This window comes from Zonotrichia albicollis, chromosome 3 (assembly GCF_047830755.1).
Source record: "Zonotrichia albicollis isolate bZonAlb1 chromosome 3, bZonAlb1.hap1, whole genome shotgun sequence".
Taxonomy (NCBI): Eukaryota; Metazoa; Chordata; class Aves; order Passeriformes; family Passerellidae; genus Zonotrichia; species Zonotrichia albicollis.
The window spans coordinates 110,241,702-110,263,585 of NC_133821.1; the positions used below are offsets into that span (position 1 = coordinate 110,241,702).

At 35.6% G+C, this 21,884-nt stretch overlaps 1 protein-coding gene across 4 annotated transcripts in view; it reads left to right on the forward strand.

Annotated features, from left to right (window-relative positions):
* The window catches only part of EYS (eyes shut homolog), a 790,428-nt gene that overhangs the window by 622,460 nt on the left and 146,084 nt on the right, over positions 1–21,884 (forward strand). For all 4 annotated transcript variants that reach the window (XM_026791587.2, XM_074538459.1, XM_074538460.1 and 1 more), the window contains one exon: positions 19,886–20,050. In XM_026791587.2, coding sequence (XP_026647388.2) covers positions 19,886–20,050 — 165 coding nt within the window. The remainder of the gene's footprint in view (positions 1–19,885; positions 20,051–21,884) is intronic.

The following is a 21,884-nucleotide window of genomic DNA, read 5'->3' on the forward strand; positions in this document are numbered from 1 at the left end:
AACATTTAAAGCATTTATCTGTAGCACATGGCAAATCTGCCTCCAAGCTAACTGATGGATTTAAAATTATTCATAGTACAACTTGTTATGGTGTGATACTGACACTGAATCATAAATTAGATAGCACCACAATTTTTTTATTTATTTTTATGAAGATCATTGAAAGCTCAGTGATGTCCCTATTGCCATGTTTTACATGGTTAGTTGGTGTGCATAAGCAGCTTGAGACTGGGCAGCTCCTGGTGCTGTGAGTGTGTGGCAACAAGAGCCCTTCTTTCCTGAAGCATGAATGTATGGGATTGTCCATGCTACTTCCCAGCTGCCTCATTTACAACATGGAAATGTCAGTTGCCTGGACATTCCTCAAAAATTCTCACCCAAATGATGAATATTGAACTAGATGGATCCTTAAACATCCCTTCCAACCTCAGCCATTTTATGATTCTAAGTGTGGATGACGATTATTACTTCTGAGGAATAAAAGCCAATTGAGTCTAGCCAGACTTAATCTGTGAATGTTAATTCTCTTGTTTCTCTGTAAATCACTACAGCTAAATCCTAGCATTCTAGAAACATCTTTGGGACATGAGTCAGATTTTACATGGTAAAAATTTTCAGTTTTTTTCATTTAACAAAGTGTTGAACAACCAAAACTGCATTTTTAGTAAATGTGAAATAACACCCCACTGATATCATGATACAATATCTATCCTACCTTTATGTGTAAGGTAGAATTAAGAAAATAGAATCAGTCTGGTGCAAAATTTATTATACCAAATGTTAGTGGTCAATTTGCATCAATATTCAATGTCATACCTGTAGAGGTTGAACTGCAACATCAGCTGTCCCATAACAATGACAGAAACTTTCTCCTAAAAAGTGATGCTACTAACATTTCTTTGTAAAGCTCAGAATCCTGGGAAAAAAAAAAGTGTTGCAATTTATTCCTGTTATTTTATGTGACAGTACAGTCACATAAATATAGTACCCTTTTGATTATCTGAAATATAACCAGTGCAAACCTCATCATATTTAAGTGTTTGGTGGGGGTTTTGGTATGAAAAATTCTGATCTGAATCATTCCAAAATACCTTATGCATGAGAAAGTAAGAACCCTTAAAAAACTAAGTTTAGCAATGATAACCATTGGATTATAATAATATAAAATATAATTTAATGCAGAAAAAGCATAAATTAAGTAAAAACAAGACAAAAAGACCACAGAAGCTTCTGGTGAGTGTCTGGTAAGAGTTATTATCATTATTCTTATTTGGGGCTAATGAAGCTATCAAGGGCATCTGGTTCTTTAAAAGTCCATGGTTTCCACATGCCTGCCCAAGGCAATATTTATTTAATGGTTTCTATAAAATTTTAAATCTCCAAAATTTTCTGTTTTCTAAAAGACTGAATGCTTATTTAGCTTTTGAAAGCACAAAATTGAATGCATGAAGTAAATGACATATTTTTAGATATTTTTCAAAGACTTGGTACACTGTAAGTCTGCTGTCTAATTTTTCTCCTAATTTATCCGAATTTAGGATATTATTGTAATCCATGGTGATAAAAGTTGATTCTGCAGTGCTCTCATTTGTATGATTTAAATTAACAAGTTTTACTGTGCACTGAAATGTACTAAAAGGAATCACCATTCATATGATTAGATCTTATTTGAGGGTACAGTAATGAGCAGTTGAAGAACAGTAACATTTTAAGCTACTACATTAATTCATAAGTGAACATGAATATAATATCAGCATTTCCACTACTTCTAAAATTGTAGCTCATTTGGAAAAAGATTTTCCTTCTGTCATTTTAAAATTAATAAATTCTTAATCTCTCTTTGTATGTCCTCTGATATTCTTTTTTCAGATGAGTTAGTTAAACTTCAATTCTTTCATTAGATGGTAATGTTATTGAGAAGAATAAAAATGCAATGAATTGGGGCATGAATTAAATTTCATTTACAGTTAGAGAGATGAAGAGTAGACGTGTCTGGATGAATATGAAGGTTTTGACCAGGAATTTCTCCCATGACATCAGAATGCATATTCTGTGAAGAAATAACTGAGGCTTCAGGGCTTTTTTGAGCTCTGACTGTAAATTTATGATGGTAGAAACCAGTTTCATAGCAGATGATACTGTCTGTTATTTCTTTTGACATTAGAAATGGTAGTTTGTTAGCTTTTGCTATGCCTATATACTTTTTAGTCATCAAGACTTTTTTTAATTTGCAGTTGGCAACAGTGGAATTTTTTGCTTTCTCTCATTATCCTCAGCAAATGCACTGAAAGTTATAATAGGTTTTTTTGAGCTTTCAGATTCTGAAGATAAATATGAAGTTTTTCAGGAAAAAAAATCAGTTCTGGAGCTAATGTCTTGTCTGCTACAAAGTGTCCAAAGAACTATTTCATGGAATTCATATTTTCCCACAGGTTTGAGTTGTTTTGCTGTTTCAAAGACACTGTGTCAAGAGAGGAAAGGAACCCTCAGCCTAACTGAAATTATTTGAGATTCTTCTGCTTGTATTCTTCATGTAGTACAATTAAGCAGTGTGACTTTTTATTTGTAGGAAATTGTAGATACTAGAACTTACGTCATGGTGTGAGTGACATGACATCTGAGTAACAGCACCAAAGGGACAAGGGGTGGATTCTGTATAAATTGTCCATTTTCATTAAGTGCTGTGATTATGTTATTTTGCTTTTGTATGTGGAATTTTTGTCTTGCTTTGTTTGCTTAGTTCTGTTGATGTGAGTGTAGGTTCTCTGATGAATGTGGCTTTTTGCTGATAATTCTTATATATGTGATTGACAGAGGAGATGGGTGGGATGTGTTGGGTTTGCATGGCCAGAAGGGGGGTTACAAGGGAAGGCTTCTGTGAGAAGCTCCAGAAGCTTCCTCCATGTCCAGCAGAGCCAATATCGCCTAGCCAAGACAGACATGCTGTTGGCAAAGGCTGGCCAATTATAAATTATGGTAGTGCCTTTGTGATAACATATTTAAGAAGAAAAAAAGGTTATTGCTCAGATGTAATTGTGGCCAGATAAGAGTGGGGTGAGAATATGTGAGAGGAACAGCTCTGCAGACTCTAAGGTCAGTACAGAAGCAGGGCAGGAGATGCTCCAGGCACCAGAGCTGAGATTCCCCTGCAGCCCCTGGTGCAGCCCCTGGTGAGGCAGCTGTGCCCCGCAGCCCATGGAGGCCGTGGGGGTGCAGAGATCCACCTGCAGCCCAGGGAGGAGCCCCACACTGGAGCAGGTGGGTGCCTGAGAGGAGGCTGTGACCCCATGGGAGGCCTGTGCTGGAGCAGGCTCCTGGCTGGGACCTGTGGACCCATGGAGAGAGGAGCCCATGCCCCATGCTGGAGCAGGTTTCCTAGTGGGACTTGTGACTCCATGGGATATCCACATTGGAGCAGCCTGTCCTTGAAGGGCTGCATCCCATGGAAGAGCAACCCATGTGGCAGAAGTTTGTAGAAGACTGTTGCCTGTGGGAGGGACCATATTGGAGCAGGATTCCTCAGGATTCCTCTCCCTGAGCAGTGGCAGGAACACCTTGTGATGAACTGACCATAACCTCCATTCCCTGTCTCCCTGAACCATGTAGGAGGAGGAGTTAGAGCTGGGGAGTTATTTTTAAAGTCTTATTTTACTTCTGATGATCCTGCTTTGATTTTTTTTTTTTAATAGTCTGTTAGTATCTCTAATTATGTTCAGCCCATGCCAGTGTTTGGTGAGTGATCACTCTGTTGTTATCTCCGCTCTTGGACCCTCTGTTACATTTTCTCTACCCTGCCCAGCTGCAGAGGGGAGTGATAGAGAGGCTTTGGTGGATGTCTGGCATCCAGCCAGGGTCAACTCCTTACAAGTAGGTTCAAAGAGCAACACGTATAAATTCATGAGTTAAAGGTTTCTTAGAAGACATTAAATGCAAAGACAAAACCTTTGTCTTATAAAGTCCACTAGTTGCAAATCACTGAAGGCTGGCAGAATACTTTTCAGAAGAATCACTGTGTACTTGCCATGTTTCTGTCTTCTCTGTGACATCCACTCAGCCCCTTCATAAAAAGAATCCTGAGTTAGGCTGTGGCTGCACAACTTCTTTTGACACCAAGATTTCGGCTCAGTTCATATGCAAGTTTCACCTCTGTTACAGCTTGGCTATTTCTAGCCACAAAAATTCAGATCCCTTCTTCATACTCCATTTGGAAATCCCATTTCTGATGTTTTTCTTAGCAGAGCTTTAATCTATGATCTGCAGTGGCTGGTTCACACCCCTCCAAGGAAAACAGAAGGATTTCTACTCTAACTGAAGATAAAAAATTATTAACTGTGTTTGTTGATCATGACTTTGGGTTTTTGTCTCTTTGACACATAAGCAAAGAAGGATCAACAGGTTTTGGCTCCAGATAACTCCTTATGTAAGTATGAGAATTGAATTGAAGACCGGACAGTACATTTTTTACAGCAGCAGTTTCAGTTTAGTCACCACACTTTCTGTTTCATGGCAGAGTTGTGTGTCATAGTAGCAGATAAATTCATTTATTGCCAAAGGAGGCCACACAGTTCTTAATATATAGGAAAACTTCCATAGATTAAAAAGCAATTATGTCAGCTTGTAAGACTTAGGTGGTTGGATAAGGTGCTCGTCTATGTTCATGTTATCATTTTCTCCCTTGTTCCTCTTCTACAGTTTTAAACAAGTCTAAAAAAGCCAGTTTGGTCTCTCATCAAGACCACTACTTTGTGCTCTTAGCAATGTCAACATGATTTTAAAATTCATTTTATAATTGGATATAATTTTGAAAGTTCTACTTATTTCACACAATTTGTTCTTTATAATCATCATGAAACTACTTTCAAAACATTTGCTTCTCAGAAATAAAGCAACATGCACTATATAATGAGGTTTTAAACATTTATTGTTTATTTACATGCTGTGCAATAAAGAAAAAAACCCCAAGTTTTCATTGTTTGGGTCCAACATATGAAAAGAGAATAAGTTTATTTTTGTGATATTTTATATTATTAAAAATGGTTGCCCACACTTATTGGTAGTAGTCACTATCATACATTGCTTTAGAGACTCTTTATTTTGGATTTATACTACTGAGTCTGACATAAGTAAGCACAGTAGAAAAACAAGCCAAATGGCAAATTTCAAATTTTCTAAGCATGCATTAAAATAAACATGAATTTAAATCAGTCTGAACAAGACTGTTCACTCTCTAATAGACATTAGATAATAAAGGTGAAGAGCATTTTAGAGCATTTTACAAAATGGTGGATATTAGTTATTTTGTGCCTTATATCCAAGTTATAAAATGGAAGTGCTATACTAATGACATGAGGTTTTTTCTCACTTGTTTTTTTTACTTTGTGGGAGGCTGTTTAACTTGAGGAAAGTGTGTAGGAGTTTTTTTGGGTTTTTTTAAGTAAGTGTTTTCATTCATCTTTCTGTTTTAAAAATCTGGAAGTAATAGCTGACAGTCCAAAACTAATTAAAGTGATTTAGCAGATAAATTAGATTAAAGCTGTGTTGGATCATTTACCTGCAGTTCACCCATTGTGGTACTTTTTAGTAGGTTTGTTACAAAATGAATGTAAAATCCAGAAAAGCAATTAAATTTTCCAGTATGAAATCCATCAGCACTGAGACTGTTAGGGAGAAAATACTTGAAGTGTGACTACATGTAAAACATAGATTCAAAGATGAAAACTCAAACAGCACTAAAATGCAAAATGTACCTTTTTTAATAATTAGATACCACAAGTTGAAAGGGCAGGGGTTCCTTATGCTGGGACATGTTCTTCTGAGCATATTTTGATTTTATTACTCTTTCAGTGTGTCTTGGGATTGTGTTTATTCCGAAAGAATAATCAGCACTGCTACTGTTCCAAGCTGCATCTGAGCTATGCTGAATGATAGTTCATTTAAACATTGTTTCTTCCTCTCATACCAATTTTTCATCTATGATTAGAAAAATAAGTAGTTTCCTACATTGCTATTTATAGCCTAGCAGATATTAGTAAGGCAGATGGGGAATGTGTATTTAAAAGTAGCAGTAAATATGATTGCAGTATTGTTTTATTCTCTGCTTTCATATAAGTTTTTTTTCATGTACCAGAGAACTACGATATTGTGTGACATTAGTGGCAAAGCTGTGACATTGTAAGATTATTTTGTAATTGCATATTAGATTGGGAAAAAAGTTATAGAAAATGGATATTACAGGAGTGCAGATAGTTCTCAAAATGAAACTTAATTCTAGTCCTGCCAATGACTTTAAATAAGATTTCCCATCCTAAGGTACCATGTCCTATCAGGAAGGAATTGTTAGTAACTGCTTTGTTTTATAAGAGCAGAGCCTGGGAGAGGCTCCTCTCTGCACAGCTCAGGTCCATAGTTTTTGGAGGTAAAGAATAAAAAGTGTTACTTGAACTATGCTTGTGAACCAAAAATTGACTATTGTAAACTCTTGGTGCAACTTCTAGCTATTCTTTGCTTGCACCAGTGATGCATTTAAAATGTTGTGGTTTATTTTCTTTTTAATAATGGCTCTCAGAAATATTATCTGCCCTCCTTTATTTCTCCTTTTCAATACCTCACATTGCATTTTGCCAGGCCTGTCATTCTCAATGACTTTTTAGATTTTGTTGGAGGAAAAAAAACAGTTGGCATACAAAGAGGACTGTCAAGACAGTGATACCTCAATTAATTCTAATCTAGAAATTCTTGTTTGAAATTCTGTTACCTCAGACATTTCAGACATTTTTAGAAATTCTTGCATTTACCAGTCAATGAAGATTTTGAAAGTTTACTGTTCAGCCTTATTACCCTAGGCAGATGTATACTTCTCAGCTATTATTTTCAATATCCAAGGCTGAGCAAGGAGCTTCACCTTCTCTTCAGAATTACTGATAGTTGCTTTCTATAAAATGACAACAACCTGCATTGCAATGCTTTCTAGAGAGCCTGAAAGTATTTTTCCTGGAACACTTTTGTGGTTTAAGGAGTCCAGGAGGCAGCTCAATCCAGTACAGCGGTTCTCTCCCTCCCTCCCAGTGGGATGGGGAAGAGAAATGGAAGGTAGAAGTGAGGAACACTTTTTTCATCACAAAACCAAAATATAGCACCACACAGCTATGCTTTTATCACAGCTAAAAACAGTGCAGTCATGCCATTGAAATTTACTGTGGAACCTCTGAGATTTAAAACTGAAAAAATAACTTAATAAGTAACAACAACAAGAAAAGTACTGAACTTCATTAAGTAGCTCTTGACATTATAATTAATGCAGCAAAAGACTGGCCTATTCAACAATTAATTCTGTTCCAGAGTATTGGTTAATTTTAGCTATACAAAAGGAAATTTTCTCTTTTTATATTTTGATAGTATGCTCTAATGTCTAAGGTAATTGAAATAAGTTATTGCAAAATGGTAGATAAACTACTATTTAATAGGTGTGAGCCACAGGCCAGTGATAAATGGAACAAAGTAAAAAATAGCCATCTGTAAAAGATTGGTTATTTTGCTATCAGTGCATGAGACTGTAGGTTTATTTTGCTAGGTGCCAGTTATACTGTATTACATAGTTAGAAGTATTTGAGTTTCAAACCTTTTCTTCTAACAAACTCCTGCTGCAGTGCAGACATCAGTGCTTTTGAATTTAAAAAAAATTGCTGACCAGCCCTCTTGCATATCATGTCCTTTGTCAGCAGCTCTAAGGTCAGAAACAGAAATACACCAGCTGAGAACCTGGAAGGGTTTTTAACTTTCCAATAGTGAGGGCAGCAGACTTTCTAGCTGCAATACTTTGGGATTCCTGGCATCACACAATCCTGATGAACATCTTGCCTCACATATTTCTGTCTGCCTTAGTAGGCAGCTGACAGGAAGACTATCAAAGCTAAATTTGAAATTGATATCAAACCTGAGGTGAAATATTAATCTCTCAGTTTTGGAATGGGTGAGAATATATGTTCTGGACTCATCAGGGATGGAAGAGAAGACAGTCAGAAGTGTTTACTTTGAAGAGAAAGGCATTACTTTCATCTGTTTCCTTATTTTAATACATCAAGGATATCCTTGAAAAGCTGCTATGTGGAAAGATGTCCTAGTAAAATAACTTTTAACAATGAACTTCTAAAGCATTTCTGTCTAAATATGGAAAGTGAATTAATATATTTCATATAAATTCTCATGGTTAGTTCCATTCTCTCTTTAATATTTATATTAAAATATTCCATTCTCTCTTTAATGTTGGAATGTACTGGGTGGATTTATGCCTGTATTTCCTGTCTAAACTTTTGGCTTGAAAATTTCCATTTTTAAGACAAGAATGAAAAAAAAATGTAGACTATTTTATCTGCTCCTGGTTGATGGAAGCAGCATATATAAAAATGTGCAGTGTGACAAAGTAATAAAAAAAGCAGAAAAAAAAATTTACAAGTAAAAAGTTAGTACTTCCACAATGTGTTCCTTGGATAGTTTTTAAGCTTTGCTGAAGAAATACCTTCTTCAACTGTGAGGAAAAAAAATAGGAGTTTGGGTTTTTCCTTCTAATTTCAATTTGGAACAATAAAACCAAAATTAGATGGTTGCTGGGACCTAGTACTTTGAGATTATTACTATCAAAAACTCACCAAAGCTTTTCCAAACTTGAGACAGGTGGTTCTACAGGAATAAGAAATAAGATCCAATGAATTTCTTGCAGAAATTCATTAGTCTCTGGAGCAAGTAGACCATAATCTGTAAATTCCTGGGTGATCTGATGGGTGTCCAGAAGTGTAGGGTTTCCTTCCTCAGACTTGGAGACCTGGGCATTTGCGGATTTCTGGATACTAATTAAGGAGTTGGACCTAGTGGACAGCACAGACTCCAAACTCTTCCTGTTCTGTGTTGGGTTGTTGGGGAAACAGGAGGACAGCCCAGTGTAGGTCACTTTTTAGGATGGGTGTGAGGGGTGAAAGCCTGTCTGAGGACTTTTTAAGGTCATGTTTTAAATGTAATTTTCATTTCTCCTTTTCTTTATTAGTCAGTTGTCCTTCTAGCTGGGAGTACAATTCCTTCACATGGTGTAAATCAGTTCTTAAGCATCTCTTATCTAAAACATGCTTCTGTCCTGTGAGTTCAGCTGTTATATTTAGCAACAGCAAAATATGCTAGTGCACATTATTATGACAGGCTTTTTTCTCAGACCATCCACAGACATTTATACTAACGTGAGGAAGAGAATTTTGGCAAAGCAGCAGAAGTGATCATCCATTTTTCAAATGTATGCTTAGTTTATTTTGACCTCACTTCCAAAATATGTAGAATTTCCTAAATCTTATAAAAGAATGATTATTTATCTCGCATCCTTTTCATTATCAAGTTGCAGGAAAGACTGTCCTGAGTTTATATTACATTAAAATATTGAATTTTAAGTTCACTGTCTGTTCCACAAAGAGTTCTGTATCAGCTTGGCAGTGCTGGGGTTTTTTTGTAATTGCTACTCAACTGTTCAACAAACAGTTTTCTGTCTCATAACAGAAAACTGCTAAAATTATCACGTTTTATCCCTAAAAATAAAGTGAAAATCATCCCACTACATAAGAAAATCATTGACATCAATGAAAGAAATAGTCAGTTTGAGGATCTATGACAGAACATGACATACTATTTAAAAATAGATATTTATTTGAAAATAAGATACCACAAGATTAATTCCTTAGCTCATTAATAAAACAACAGAAAAAAAAATCAGGCAATTTGTAATAGTACCTTCGTGTTTTCATTATGAAGCTAGGTATACTTGAGATCTACTGCTGCTTCATACCTTGCTTAAGAAATTCTCTTTTACATGGTGTTGAGGAACAAGGATTACTTTAGTCCTTGAAAAATATTTCTGTATTTGGCTTGTTGCCTGTAAGACATGATTATTCACCTCCTGGAGTCATTTCCTTATAGGAATATCTGTGTAGACAAGAAATTGTTTCTTAAGTATTGGCAAATGCTGGAAAATAACTTGTCGTTTGCTTTCCATCATTTGTGTCATTTCAATCAGTGCATTTTCCAAACCTGGACTTGAATTGTTATGAAACAGAAGTCTTGCTTATCTTGAAATGAATGTATTTTAAATCTGCAGTAAGCCATTAAGAAAAGGAAATATTTTGTGTGCAGATACTTTTCTGTAAGATAAAATTATCTCTGTCCTTTCCCTGACCACCTCGCTATTCATTTAAGTTCAACAACCTGCTGGAGTAGGTCTACTTACACCAATGAAAAGAGGGCAATAGTAGTGCTAAAATCTCATTCTGTACAGTAAAGCAAAAGGAAGGTTTTGGCATGTGATGAAATCAGTAGATTTTCTGTGATATGTGATATTCTGCGCCAAGTGGAAAAAAAGTACCAGAAGTGATTTTAAAACAAGATGTTTTAGTCTGGAGCAACCATTTTTCAGATTCCCAAGTAAAGCTAGAGTTGAAGGGCTATTTTGCTGGTCTTTCAGAAAGAACCCCAAAATACAAAAGAAATCTTTGCCTAAAATTATGCTGCATGGAACAGAAACCACTAACTCACTCCCTGTAGAGACAAAAGTCAGATCTGTTCTCCTGAGGAAATAAAGGCTGCAAAAAGATCTGTTCAAAACTGGTGGCTTTCTTCACAGGCCTTTTATACCTTTGGGAATCAATTTGGGTCCTCATTTTTGGTCAAGAAGAATGGAAAGGGGGAAAAAATTGCATTGGAAATGTCGTGTTTACAGCCATGCTGTAGGCTTCTTTTGTCTCCAAATGGAGCTTGCTCTGTTCCTCAGGAAAGCAGTCTGTCCCTTCCTTCTGCCTTCCTCCCGAGGAAGGATTGCACTGGCCCAAGAGGCAGCAGCTATGGGAAGGCAGTTAGGGTCTTCTTGTCTGCTGCTCAGTCACTTCTGCTTTAATAAAATCATAAAATCAGCAAGTGGTTTGGGTTGAAGAGTCGTGTATAAGCCTGATTGAACTCCCCCATAAAAAAAGCAGGAATATTTTTAAGTAGAACAGGTTGCTCAAAGCCCTGTCTAAAAATCCATGCCAGAGTTGGCACAAACAAGGCAATGTACAGATATATTGAAGAGGTTCTCTCCTTGTTTCACCTACACCCACAGTAAAAGTTTGCTAGCACTCTCACATCAAATCAATGGAAGAAAAGCAAGCAGATGAACTGAAAGCTTTAATTCTGAACATCCATCTCATCTGGAACTTCTACCAGTTATGTTTTGGAAGTGGGAGAATGAGGATTCTACAGTTAAAGACTATAGCCAAGATAAAACCTAAGATGTCAGAGTATTACAACTTGGCTGAATAAGGCTGCTAAAAATTAGGAATTGTGGAAGTTAATTCCTTTTCATTATTTTAATCCAGATAAGTTTGCTTACTTGATTGTAATATTCTTTAGCAATTTCTTGTGACTGAACTGGTTTGTGTGCCCACAACACTGAGCCCAACTAAAATACTTTGAAATTAGTGCTGTTGGGATTAAGCAAGCATAAATATTTGTCAATGAGCATGCTTCCCCAAATTGCTGCCTTGTAATTGCCAAGAAAACTATCAAAGTTACTACAATTCCAATTTGTTATTATTGTTTCATTGTTCTTAAATATTAACACAGTAAATATATTAAAAATCAATTGGAAAATACTTTTCTAAGACCAACAGTGCATCTGTTGCAGTGTAAATGTTTAAAATGATCATTATATGTGTTACTTCTAGCTTTATAATTCCTAACTAATGTAACTGTGATAAATGTTAGGAAATAAAGGAAAGGAATAGGCAAGCTGTCTATATAGATAATTCTCCATTTTTTATATTTTGCATTTTAGGCTAGAAATAAAAAAAAATGGCATTAGCAAAATTGGGGACAGAAAACTACTGGTTTTTGAATCCTCACAGGAAAGGGCAAACAGAGGGAAATATCTGGTTTTCTAGTCCATGCTCTGATACTAATTTAATTTTTTAATGACTTTAACCATTAAATATCTTTTTTTGCCTGTTATTTGTTGATTTTTTCCCACCAACGCCATGAGTTAGCTACATGATTCCCAAAGGAAGCCGTAGCAAGATGTTAATATAATTAAGAGATGGAGAAAAAGTTGCTTTCACATTCTCTTTTTTTTTTTGCACCCTGAACTTGTATAAACAAGCTCAAATTAAAACTCTGATTAGATTTACACAATTCTTTAAACTGTGTACCTCTATAGCTAAATAATAATAGGAAAGTCCTATCAAAATCTCATCAAAATCTCCCAGGAAAGTAATAAAAACCTGTTGCATATACAATGTAGCAATACAGAAACTGTGCTATTTACATGAGCACATTAAATTTAGTGTTCTTGAAACTACAGCTTGCATTTCACTTTTAATATTGATCATCTAATATCTGGTGGCAACCATATGACAAATTAGTCTGCAATGTTATCCAGATGGAAGATTCCTCTTCAACTGACTAAGTATGACACACATTGAAAAAAATCTAAATATTTTTCCAAATTAAACCTTTATAGCCAATTACTCTTCAAGTATTTCTAAGATCCTTTGGGATAGGAATGTTTGTTTATGTGTTCAAGCACCATTGCAGAGTGTAAAATGAAACTTAGATGGCAGAGATAAAATTAAAGTGGCTGAAAACACATTGATAGCCCATAAAATAAAACAAAAAAGGCCTTGGAATTTTGATAAGCATAAGAATTATAACATACAAATAAATTATGTGCACATTTAGCTGAGACTCACTGCAAACCAAGAGAAAATTAAGCCATTTGACCCATTCATTTGTGGAACCAAAATGTGCTCATTACAATGATGATCTTTAGTACATCAACTTGTTATGAAAAGTATGAGTTTTCAAAAATATTATGACAGCTGCCTCTTTTCCCACTGAAAACCAATACTTTATTTCATTTTCTTCTTTTACCAGTTCATTCAATGTAAATCAAAACTGTGAAAGCTCATGTTCAAGTAGATTTTCTGTGATATTTTACAGAATATATTATTGAGGGAACTTCAAAAGATTTTTATAAGTGTTGCTTCATTAAATTTTGCCATAATATGTGTCACAGCGACCTTCAAAGCAACCAGCATTTCAGCACCAAATGTAGCAGTGCAATATGACAGCTTCAGTTTAAATTGTGGTTTCATATTAAGAGTCTGTCTTAGACTTTTTTCCCATAATTGGGAAAGATAGAAATATTTAAATTAAGATATAAAGGACATTCATTTCCCTCCTAGATGGGGTGCTTTTTAAAAATAGATAAAACTCTGGTGTTTTTGCAGGAAGATCATATTTCCTGTCAAATATATTCAGCTTGAAAAAATATTAGATAATAGCTTCCCAATTTCCTCCATGTCAAATTCAGGAAAAGAGAAGCACTTATGCATCATTTTGAATGCAGGTGGTAAAACACATCTGATTAGGTACAAGTATCAATTAAGAACATTCTTTCCGCTTCGAAATCCAATCCACTTAGGAGAAAAGTAATAAATTTTGGAGATGAAACTAATCAAACAGGAAAAGACAAATCACTGTGTTGTTTTCAAAACTATGAAAAAACAGGCAGTAAGAGGCTAATTCTGTTTGTGGATTTGGGATAACAATAACTAGATTTTTTGGGATTTTTTTCAACACAAAACATCTTCATTACTTTTTATCTTTATGTGGAGGTGTCATTTCTATTTTCACAAAATCTTGAGTTGAATATGAATTAATAATTTTTTTGTCTTTTTCATGTCAGTCTGTTGTAGTGGCTGACACATCTGGACTTTACATGTCTATGCAACATCCAGAAAAATTTACAGAACGTAATAATTACACAGCACATCTCACCTGGACATTTATAATATTTCTTGCCCATTAACTGAATAAAATTCTTCTTATTCTGAGACAGATCATTTTCATCCTTTCAGACAGACACAGTAGTTGACTAAATTTTCTTCTTCTATAAATTAATGCAGGTATAACTTCGCTGCTGTAAAACAACTGAGGGTATTGGGAAAAAAAATTATTCCTCCTTCGTAAAACGTGAGATTGGCAGAGGAATATTGTGAGCTACAAAATAGGAATATGAAAATATTTATTTCTTTGTTTTGTTCCTTTGTTTATGTCTTTGTTTTGTGCTTTTTCACAAAGCATGTTAACATCAAACTGATTTACTGTGATCTTGTTTTTTCAGACATGCAACTAACTTTTCAAATTCTTTGTACTTAAGGAATGCTAAAACTATCAACAATTTTTTTTCTTGAAATAAATCTAATAACATATTTGCATTGAGTTGATCTGCTTATTGAAATACAGCTGTCAAAGGAGATGGGTAACTCTAGGCACTAGGTGATGACAATTGCTATAGGCTTCAGATATCTAGGGAATCATTAATTTCCTTTATGTTAAATGGTCTGCATCTCTCTTAGTTTCTGTCATGCAGTCTTAGCAGTGGTACACAGAGCAGAACAAGTCACACAAAATCACAAGCCAGATCAAGCCATGCGGGCATCTAGCTCAATATCCTCTCTCAGAGAAAAAACAGTCGCTCTTTAAAAAGGCTATATAAAACAGGACAACAGAGATTTTTCCCCAAGTGCATTGCTTCAGCTTCCACCAATCAACGAGACTAAGGTTTCCTGACCTGTGGTTCCATTGTATTTGCTAGACTGGTGGATTAGTTTCCCTTGTTCTTGTATTGTTCTTAACTTTTCATTATTTTTATATACTTTTGACCTACATAATATCTTTTGGCAAAAAATTACCCCAAACATTCTGCAAAAAGTTAATAAGAATTTCCTTTTGTTTTGCAAGCCTGTGACCTGATAGTAACAATAATTGAGTAATTGAATTCCCTTACCTGCTGTGTTCCAAGACATGGAGCTGCCATTTCTTACTCACATTTTCCTCTGCATGTTGAATAGGCCTGTTCTGTTTCTCGATCTGGAAGCAACACCATCCCTTTGATCATCCCTATTTCTCTTCTGTGTTTCATTGTACCTTTGCAGATGCATGCTTGCTGAATATCTTCTGCTTTATTTTCCTAGTTTTTTAAGTCTTTTCTTCTATTACTGTTCCACTTGTATGGCAGTTTCTTTCAATGAAAATTAATTTATGTCCTGCTCTAAGGATTGCTTATATGACCCATTGCCCTTAGTGCTTTCCTCTTGAGTCTTCACAATTAAATGTACTGTCTTTCTGCCATTCAAAGGCCCTAGCAGTCTGCAAAGTAAGAGATTAAGTCAGTGATCTGATTTCAGACCTCCCAGTTGGCAGCGGAGAGCATTATCAAAAAGGCACCAGGCCTGATAGAGGAAGACTTGTGCATTTTATTTTGTAAGAATTTTGTGCTTTGTTATGTTCGAGTTCAGTTACAGCAGGCAGGAGACTTTTGTGCATTGAGACAAATGAATGAAAGCAGCAAGGGTAAGATTTATTTTGTTTCATATTTTATTGTCTTGAAAGAGCTGAACTCAGCTAATCAATTATTTCATAGGAAATGGTTACTGTATTTCTGTACTGGTGTAGATGCGTGTGATGCTTTATGAAACACCCAAGTCAGATTTCATGTGTACCAGACATAATCCCTAGGAATTTTCTGAATCATATTTATTTCACTTTGATTTTCTTCACACCATGAACATAAGATAAAAGGATGCATTACTCTAAGGTGGTTAAATCTGGTTGCCTGGGATATTCTGTGAGCATGACATGGATAGAACAGATCATGCATTCATCAGACCCTTGATATTGATTCTTAACTGACTTTCTGCCTGCTGGGAACACCTCCATTCTTAATAATATGGAAAAGGTTTGCTGCACTGCTTGTAAAAGTTTTTATCACCTGTGCTTCTATTACAGTCTCTGAGTGATGGAAAAGAAGAACAAGCACAGAATCTGTCCATAGATTTCAGAAAATGTTTACCATTGTAATTGAAAGATATAAAAAGCAAATTCAGAGTTTAATCCCCTTATTTAAACTAAATATTCTGATGTCCTGTTCAGTTCACATCTTTAACATTTCAACTCAAAACTACTGTACTAATTTGGTTTTGCCTAAAGAAAATCATTCTGCAGGTTGTCTATCTCTGATACATAAGCAAAAAAATGAGAATTATTAATCTGCCTTCAGATATTGCTGGCATACATGTTTACACCTAAACTATTGACTCTCAAGTCCTTTTATAGCAAATAGAGAGAACTAGGCAGGTTTAAATCATGATTGGGTGAGGATAATCACATCCAAGGACTACCTATTTACTTTAATTATTAAAGAGGACCATGGACTTATCTACAATCTACCCTGTAGATTGTAGACAAGCTTAGTCAGATGTTTGGTCTGATTTTCCTACCAGAAGATGTATGCATTTCTTCTCTTGCTAGGATTTTGTGATGTTAAAAGTCTTTCTTGGTTCTCATTTGAATTTATTTAGTGATGGTTGGTGCAGTTGATGACTCTTAATGTCTTCAGGACTGAAAAATATATTTTAAAAAGAATTCAACAGAATAAAATCAAATTCAAGCTGAGCCAATCTTGTAATAAAAAGTGAAGAATGCAAAGGGAAAATAAGAGGTAGGAGTGGAAACAGATTTATTCCATTTTAGTAGCAGTAGAAAATTATATCCTTCCCCTTACTCCTCTTTATTTTCTGACTAAGACAAAATCAGGTAGGGACATAATAGAAGCTTACTGGTGTTTCTCAACTTTTTCTTGTTTTACTGTGTTATTATGAAAATTTTCATAAATAATATCCCATCTAATCTATTTATTTCAGTAGAAACTTTGAGTCTTCCATTAAATTGTTAAAGTAGAAGTCTTAGTAATATGTGTTTGTCAGGTAATTCAGACCCAACTCTCTGGTCTCTCTTGCAAATTTTTTCTCTGGAATTATTTGTAACCTTTTTTATCCTTAAAATGCGAGAAAGTTTCTATTTCTTCCTGTATCCAAGTTAATTGTTTTGAGAACCCCTTAGGTTGCATGTACTCACTTGGAGACCATTGCCTCAGTGGAAGAGAGTCCTTGTGATCAGAGACAGAGGTGACAGTGTCAGATAGTGGACCCAGGGTGGAATTAGGTTCTTCTTGTTAGCCTGTCCTGTGAAATATATTAAATACTAAATTATTTATTGCCAGCAATCATGTTAAAATATGAAGAACTGTAAATATTGCTAGGAAGAAGTACTAAAATACTGTCATGATGTGGTAGAGAATTAGCTCATTGTAGTTCAGCAGATGCTCTTCTTTGGATCTGATGTATGCAGCCATAGTCAGTGCTTCATGGGACTTTAATTTCTGCTAATTAAGAGTTTACTAGAATGAGGGAAGTGGAAAAATTTTGCCCAGACTGGCAGCTTTGCCCATACTGTTCTACCTGTGTAGTGTATGACAGACATAGGTTTTTGGTTCTTAATACACAGACTGAATCTGTTTTCTCCCACTTAGATCCTTCATCCAAGCAGAAGACTAATCCCTGTGCTCTCAATGCCCTCTTTACTGATGTTGTAGACTTGCAGCAGATTGCAGCTGTTGTACAGCTTTAGGGCAGAGAATGACTGTTAAGGATCAGCAGGCTGATAGCCTGCACACCGTAGGGAAGAGGATGTGCTCTGCATCTTGGCATTTCTGGATGGCTTTTTTTTGCCAGGTATGCATTTGTTTCTGATGCAATTGCTGTATTTGCTGTGTCTCTTCTGCTGATTTCTGAGAGGACTTCACAGCACTGGTGATGGAAGCCTAGGCTGCTCTGGGCACAGCCCTGCAGATGTAGACAGGACTGCTGAAATAGAATCTTTTCTCAGTAGTTTTGACTATACATCAATGCAAAGACTTCTCTGGATGGAATGCACTGGATCCCCTGGAAAGTTTTAAATCCTTAGGGGAAATCCCTCCTTTGAAGGGAGCTGTCCTTCCTAAAGGAGTAATGAGCTTGTCCTTCCTTTCAAGATTGCCCACATAGACCGCGATCTCTTCCCCTCCTCATTCTTCTCCCCCTTCCCTTCGCCTAGCTGAAAGAAACTTCACAAATGAATTTTAACTTAGAATATAAATTGTGGACAGCTACTCTACAAATTGACCAGTTGGGATTTTTTTAACTACCTAATAAAAGACATTTTAATAGCTTTGTTGCTCAGTGTACCACTACATTGTGAGTACTGAACTACAGTGAGATTTCTAAAGGCACTGCACTTCAAGAGTAATTATTAAGGTTGAGTGCACAGAACCTCCCTGTGAAGGATAACAAAATCACCAATTTTTGAGGGTGGAAGGGACCATCGTCTTGAGACCATCAAGTCCAACCCCCTGCTCAAGCAGAGCAGAATCACCTAGCACAGGTTTCTCACAACCATGCCCAGTCTGGTTTTGAAAATCTCCAGGAACTGAGACCTGACAAACCCCTCTGGGTAACCTGGGCCTATGTTTGACCACCCTCACAGTGAAACAGAGTTTCCGTGTGTTCAGGTGTAATTTCTTGGGTTTTGATTTGTTCCCTTTGCTATCAGGTGCACTGCTGAGAGAAAATTGGCTCCCTCTTTGTCATCCCCATGTGTTTACAGACAGGTGTTAAGATCTACGTGAGCTGCTTCATCTGCAGCCTTAGGAATCCTGGCTCTCTCAGCCTTTCCTCATGTGAAAGAGAACCCAGCCCTTAATCCTGTTTGTGGCCTTGCACTACACTGCTAGACCTCCTAGTACTGTTTCTCTTCAAAGTATGAATATAATTAGGAAAAAAACGCTCATAATCATGTAGGTCTGCTTCTGATTTGCAGTGCCACTGACCTTTTTGTCATCTCATATCTTTTTCCACTTTCTCCAACAATCCTGACTTTTCCAGACCTATGATTTAGAAACATAACTAGTCATTGCTGTTTTTCTTTTGCTGACAGGGTGTGGTGTATTTTAATGACTGTCCTTCCACATATGCTTATTTAGCTAGGCCTTTCCTTTTGTCCTTTTTTTCTTAAGTCAATTAAAAACAGCAGAGCGTAAACAGTGGTCAGATTCACAAACAAACAAAAAATTAATAAAGTGAATACAATTTTTTTTGTAGTGCTAGTCCTGCCTGTGTGTAATCATTATTCACAGATCCATTGTATAGTTTTAGTTCATTAAACTAAAAATTTCTTTGCAAAAATGTTACCTGAACTCAAAAAAAATTTTTTTGATGCTTATTCCATATTCATATCCCTGGTGATCAGTCTGGGAAATCTTCAAGGTATTTTGCTTAAATAAGTTTCTTAAGGCATTGGGAAGACATTCTGCCTAACCTCAATTAGTTTTAGCTTATTTTTTCTTGCATTCATGATACTATTATCATGTCTAAAGGGTAAAAAATAACCCAAAAGCCATAATGACTAAAGTAATGAATGCAATAAACATTGTAAATGTTAAGCCTTCACACTTAAAAATTTTCTCTTAACAATTATTCATTTCCAGACTAATGTAGTGGAAAAATGCATATTCTGCCCAATGGCTTTCTCTTTATAATTTCAAACCCCACAAATTTGAGTATTCCGAAAATGAAGAAAAACTGGGTTTTCCATCTAGAAATAAAAATTAAAAGTACTTCACAGAGATGTCAAAGGACAAAAGTCGTGTACTGACACATCTGTAAAGAAAATTTATGACAGTCTTTTTAACTTGCATCTTCTAGCATTAGTCCCTCCTATAATGGTCTTTTCACTTCTGGTAATAAGCAGATGCTAGAACTTTTTCATTTTTTGTGTGTTTGATTCGAATGTTTGAAATTAAAGAAATTTATATGCGTGCTCAGCAAATAATATACTTGATGATGCTATTCACAGGTATAAAAAATGGATCTCTCTAAAGTGCCTGCATTTTATAACTTCATTTTGTAATAAATTAATAAAATTATCTTTTTGTTGTTCATTTCAGACATAGCACTGTTTTTTCCATCCTTCACTGGAAATTCTTATTTGGAGCTACCTTCTCTGACATCTGTATCTGATACCAGGACTGCATCTGGGCAGGAAACAAGCAATCTGACGACTCTGTACTTGACAGTGAAAACAACTGCTCTAAATGGCACAATTCTTTACAGTGAGTACCAAAGATACTTGAAGCTAAGTATCAGTTTTAGCTCCTTCAGGTCTTTATTAACTTTAGTGTACATCAGCTGGCATTTCCTCTTCAACAGCAAAATGAGTCATTAAAATGCAGCAGAAGCCTTTTGGTATTCTAATGCATGCTGCATTATAAGATTTGGACCATTGTTCCTTGTGTTCCTCTGGAAAGTTCTCTAATTTATGTCTCATTGAGCAAAACATAACTTACAAGAGAAAATGCTGCTTCCTGACAAGAAAGAACACAGTAAGCATATGACTTTAGTTGTAAGTTTTACAGCTTTAAAATACAAATGTTGAAGTTTTGAACAACTTATAGAGAAACAACTTCTCTGTAGTTGGATTGAGTCTCGCTTTTTATAATTGTGATCTTGGTTCCAAATTCTTGATTTATAGAACTATCTTAGGTTCTGCAGTTTTGCCATATTTTGAAGCACTTACTGTGATTTCACACTTCAGAGAATTCCTTTGTGATCCCCAGAGAGTATATGTGCAGACTTGGATGTATGCCTGTTAATACTACATAAAAAAGTTGCTTCTTGCCTGCATATTTCATTCCTCAATATATGGCATAAACTTCTGAGACAGAAGTACACTTTTCACTAGTCAGCAAGAAAAAATAGACTTCTCTGCCAGTTGAGTATTTCATTATATATTTTATCTTGCAATTTCTTGCCAATGGAAAACATGGAAAGTGAGGTGATTTCTTCCCAAGAAGAGCTAGAAAAATATGATTATTTGATAGATTTACTCCACAAAGACAAAATCATTAGGAGCATTTTCAGTTCACTGCAACTTCCTAGAGTTACTCTACACATGAAATGTTGTTGATCTAGCATGAATGATTCTGATTAATTTTTTTTGCATTTATATTAATCTGGTAGTAGTATATGTGAATTCATCTGAACTATGTACATATTTATAAGGCAGGGTTAAAAGTAATATAAGCTTTGTGGCATTATTTAATTATGTCTTTTTTTATTATCTGTACTAGATATTTTTTAGATGTGAAACACTCTAGCCCCAAACTGAAAATTAATATTTACTTCTTTTCAAAATGGCATTTTAAGTCCTTGTATTTTATATCTGGGCTGTTGCTGCAGCTGCCTAAGCTACAGTACTGCAAAATTTGCCAAGAATCATGGGTAATTGGTGATGTTGCAGTTCTTTATATCAAAATGTTTTATACTTGTTAGTTATTTCAATTTCAAGAGGAGTTATTTGCCCTTGAAGAAGAATTCAGTGAAGGTTATTGGAAGTATTTTGAATATATTTGGCATTTAGTGATTTTGTTTGCTTCATCACTGCAGAGTAATTTGGCTCCAGCCAAAGTTAATCTTGCTATCTACACATAAGCCCTGAGTAAGCATCTCTGTGAACCAAAAATCTCAAAGAACTCCAAACCAAAAAGAAAAAAAAGAAGAAGATTCTCTCTGCTATACTCAGGAGTAACTCAGGAGGAAGTGGTGTTTTTGGAAGCTAAAAGAGTCGAGTTTGTTCAGCCTGGAAAAGAGAAGGCTCTGGAGACACCACATTCCAGTCTTTAAGTATTAAATGGGTGCTTATAAGAAATATGGGGCTAAACTTCTTAATTGCCTGTTGTAACAGGACATGGGGTAATGTTTTTAAACCAAAAATCATTAAAAGAGTGTAAATGTAGACTAGTTGTAAAGATTTTTTTACAATGAGGAGAGCAAGGTACTGGAATAGACTGCCTAGAGAGGTGGTCAATTCCTCATCCCTGGAATCATCCAAGTCAGGTTTGAGAAGACTCTGAGCAACCTGCTCAGGTTGATGTCCCTGCTCATTGC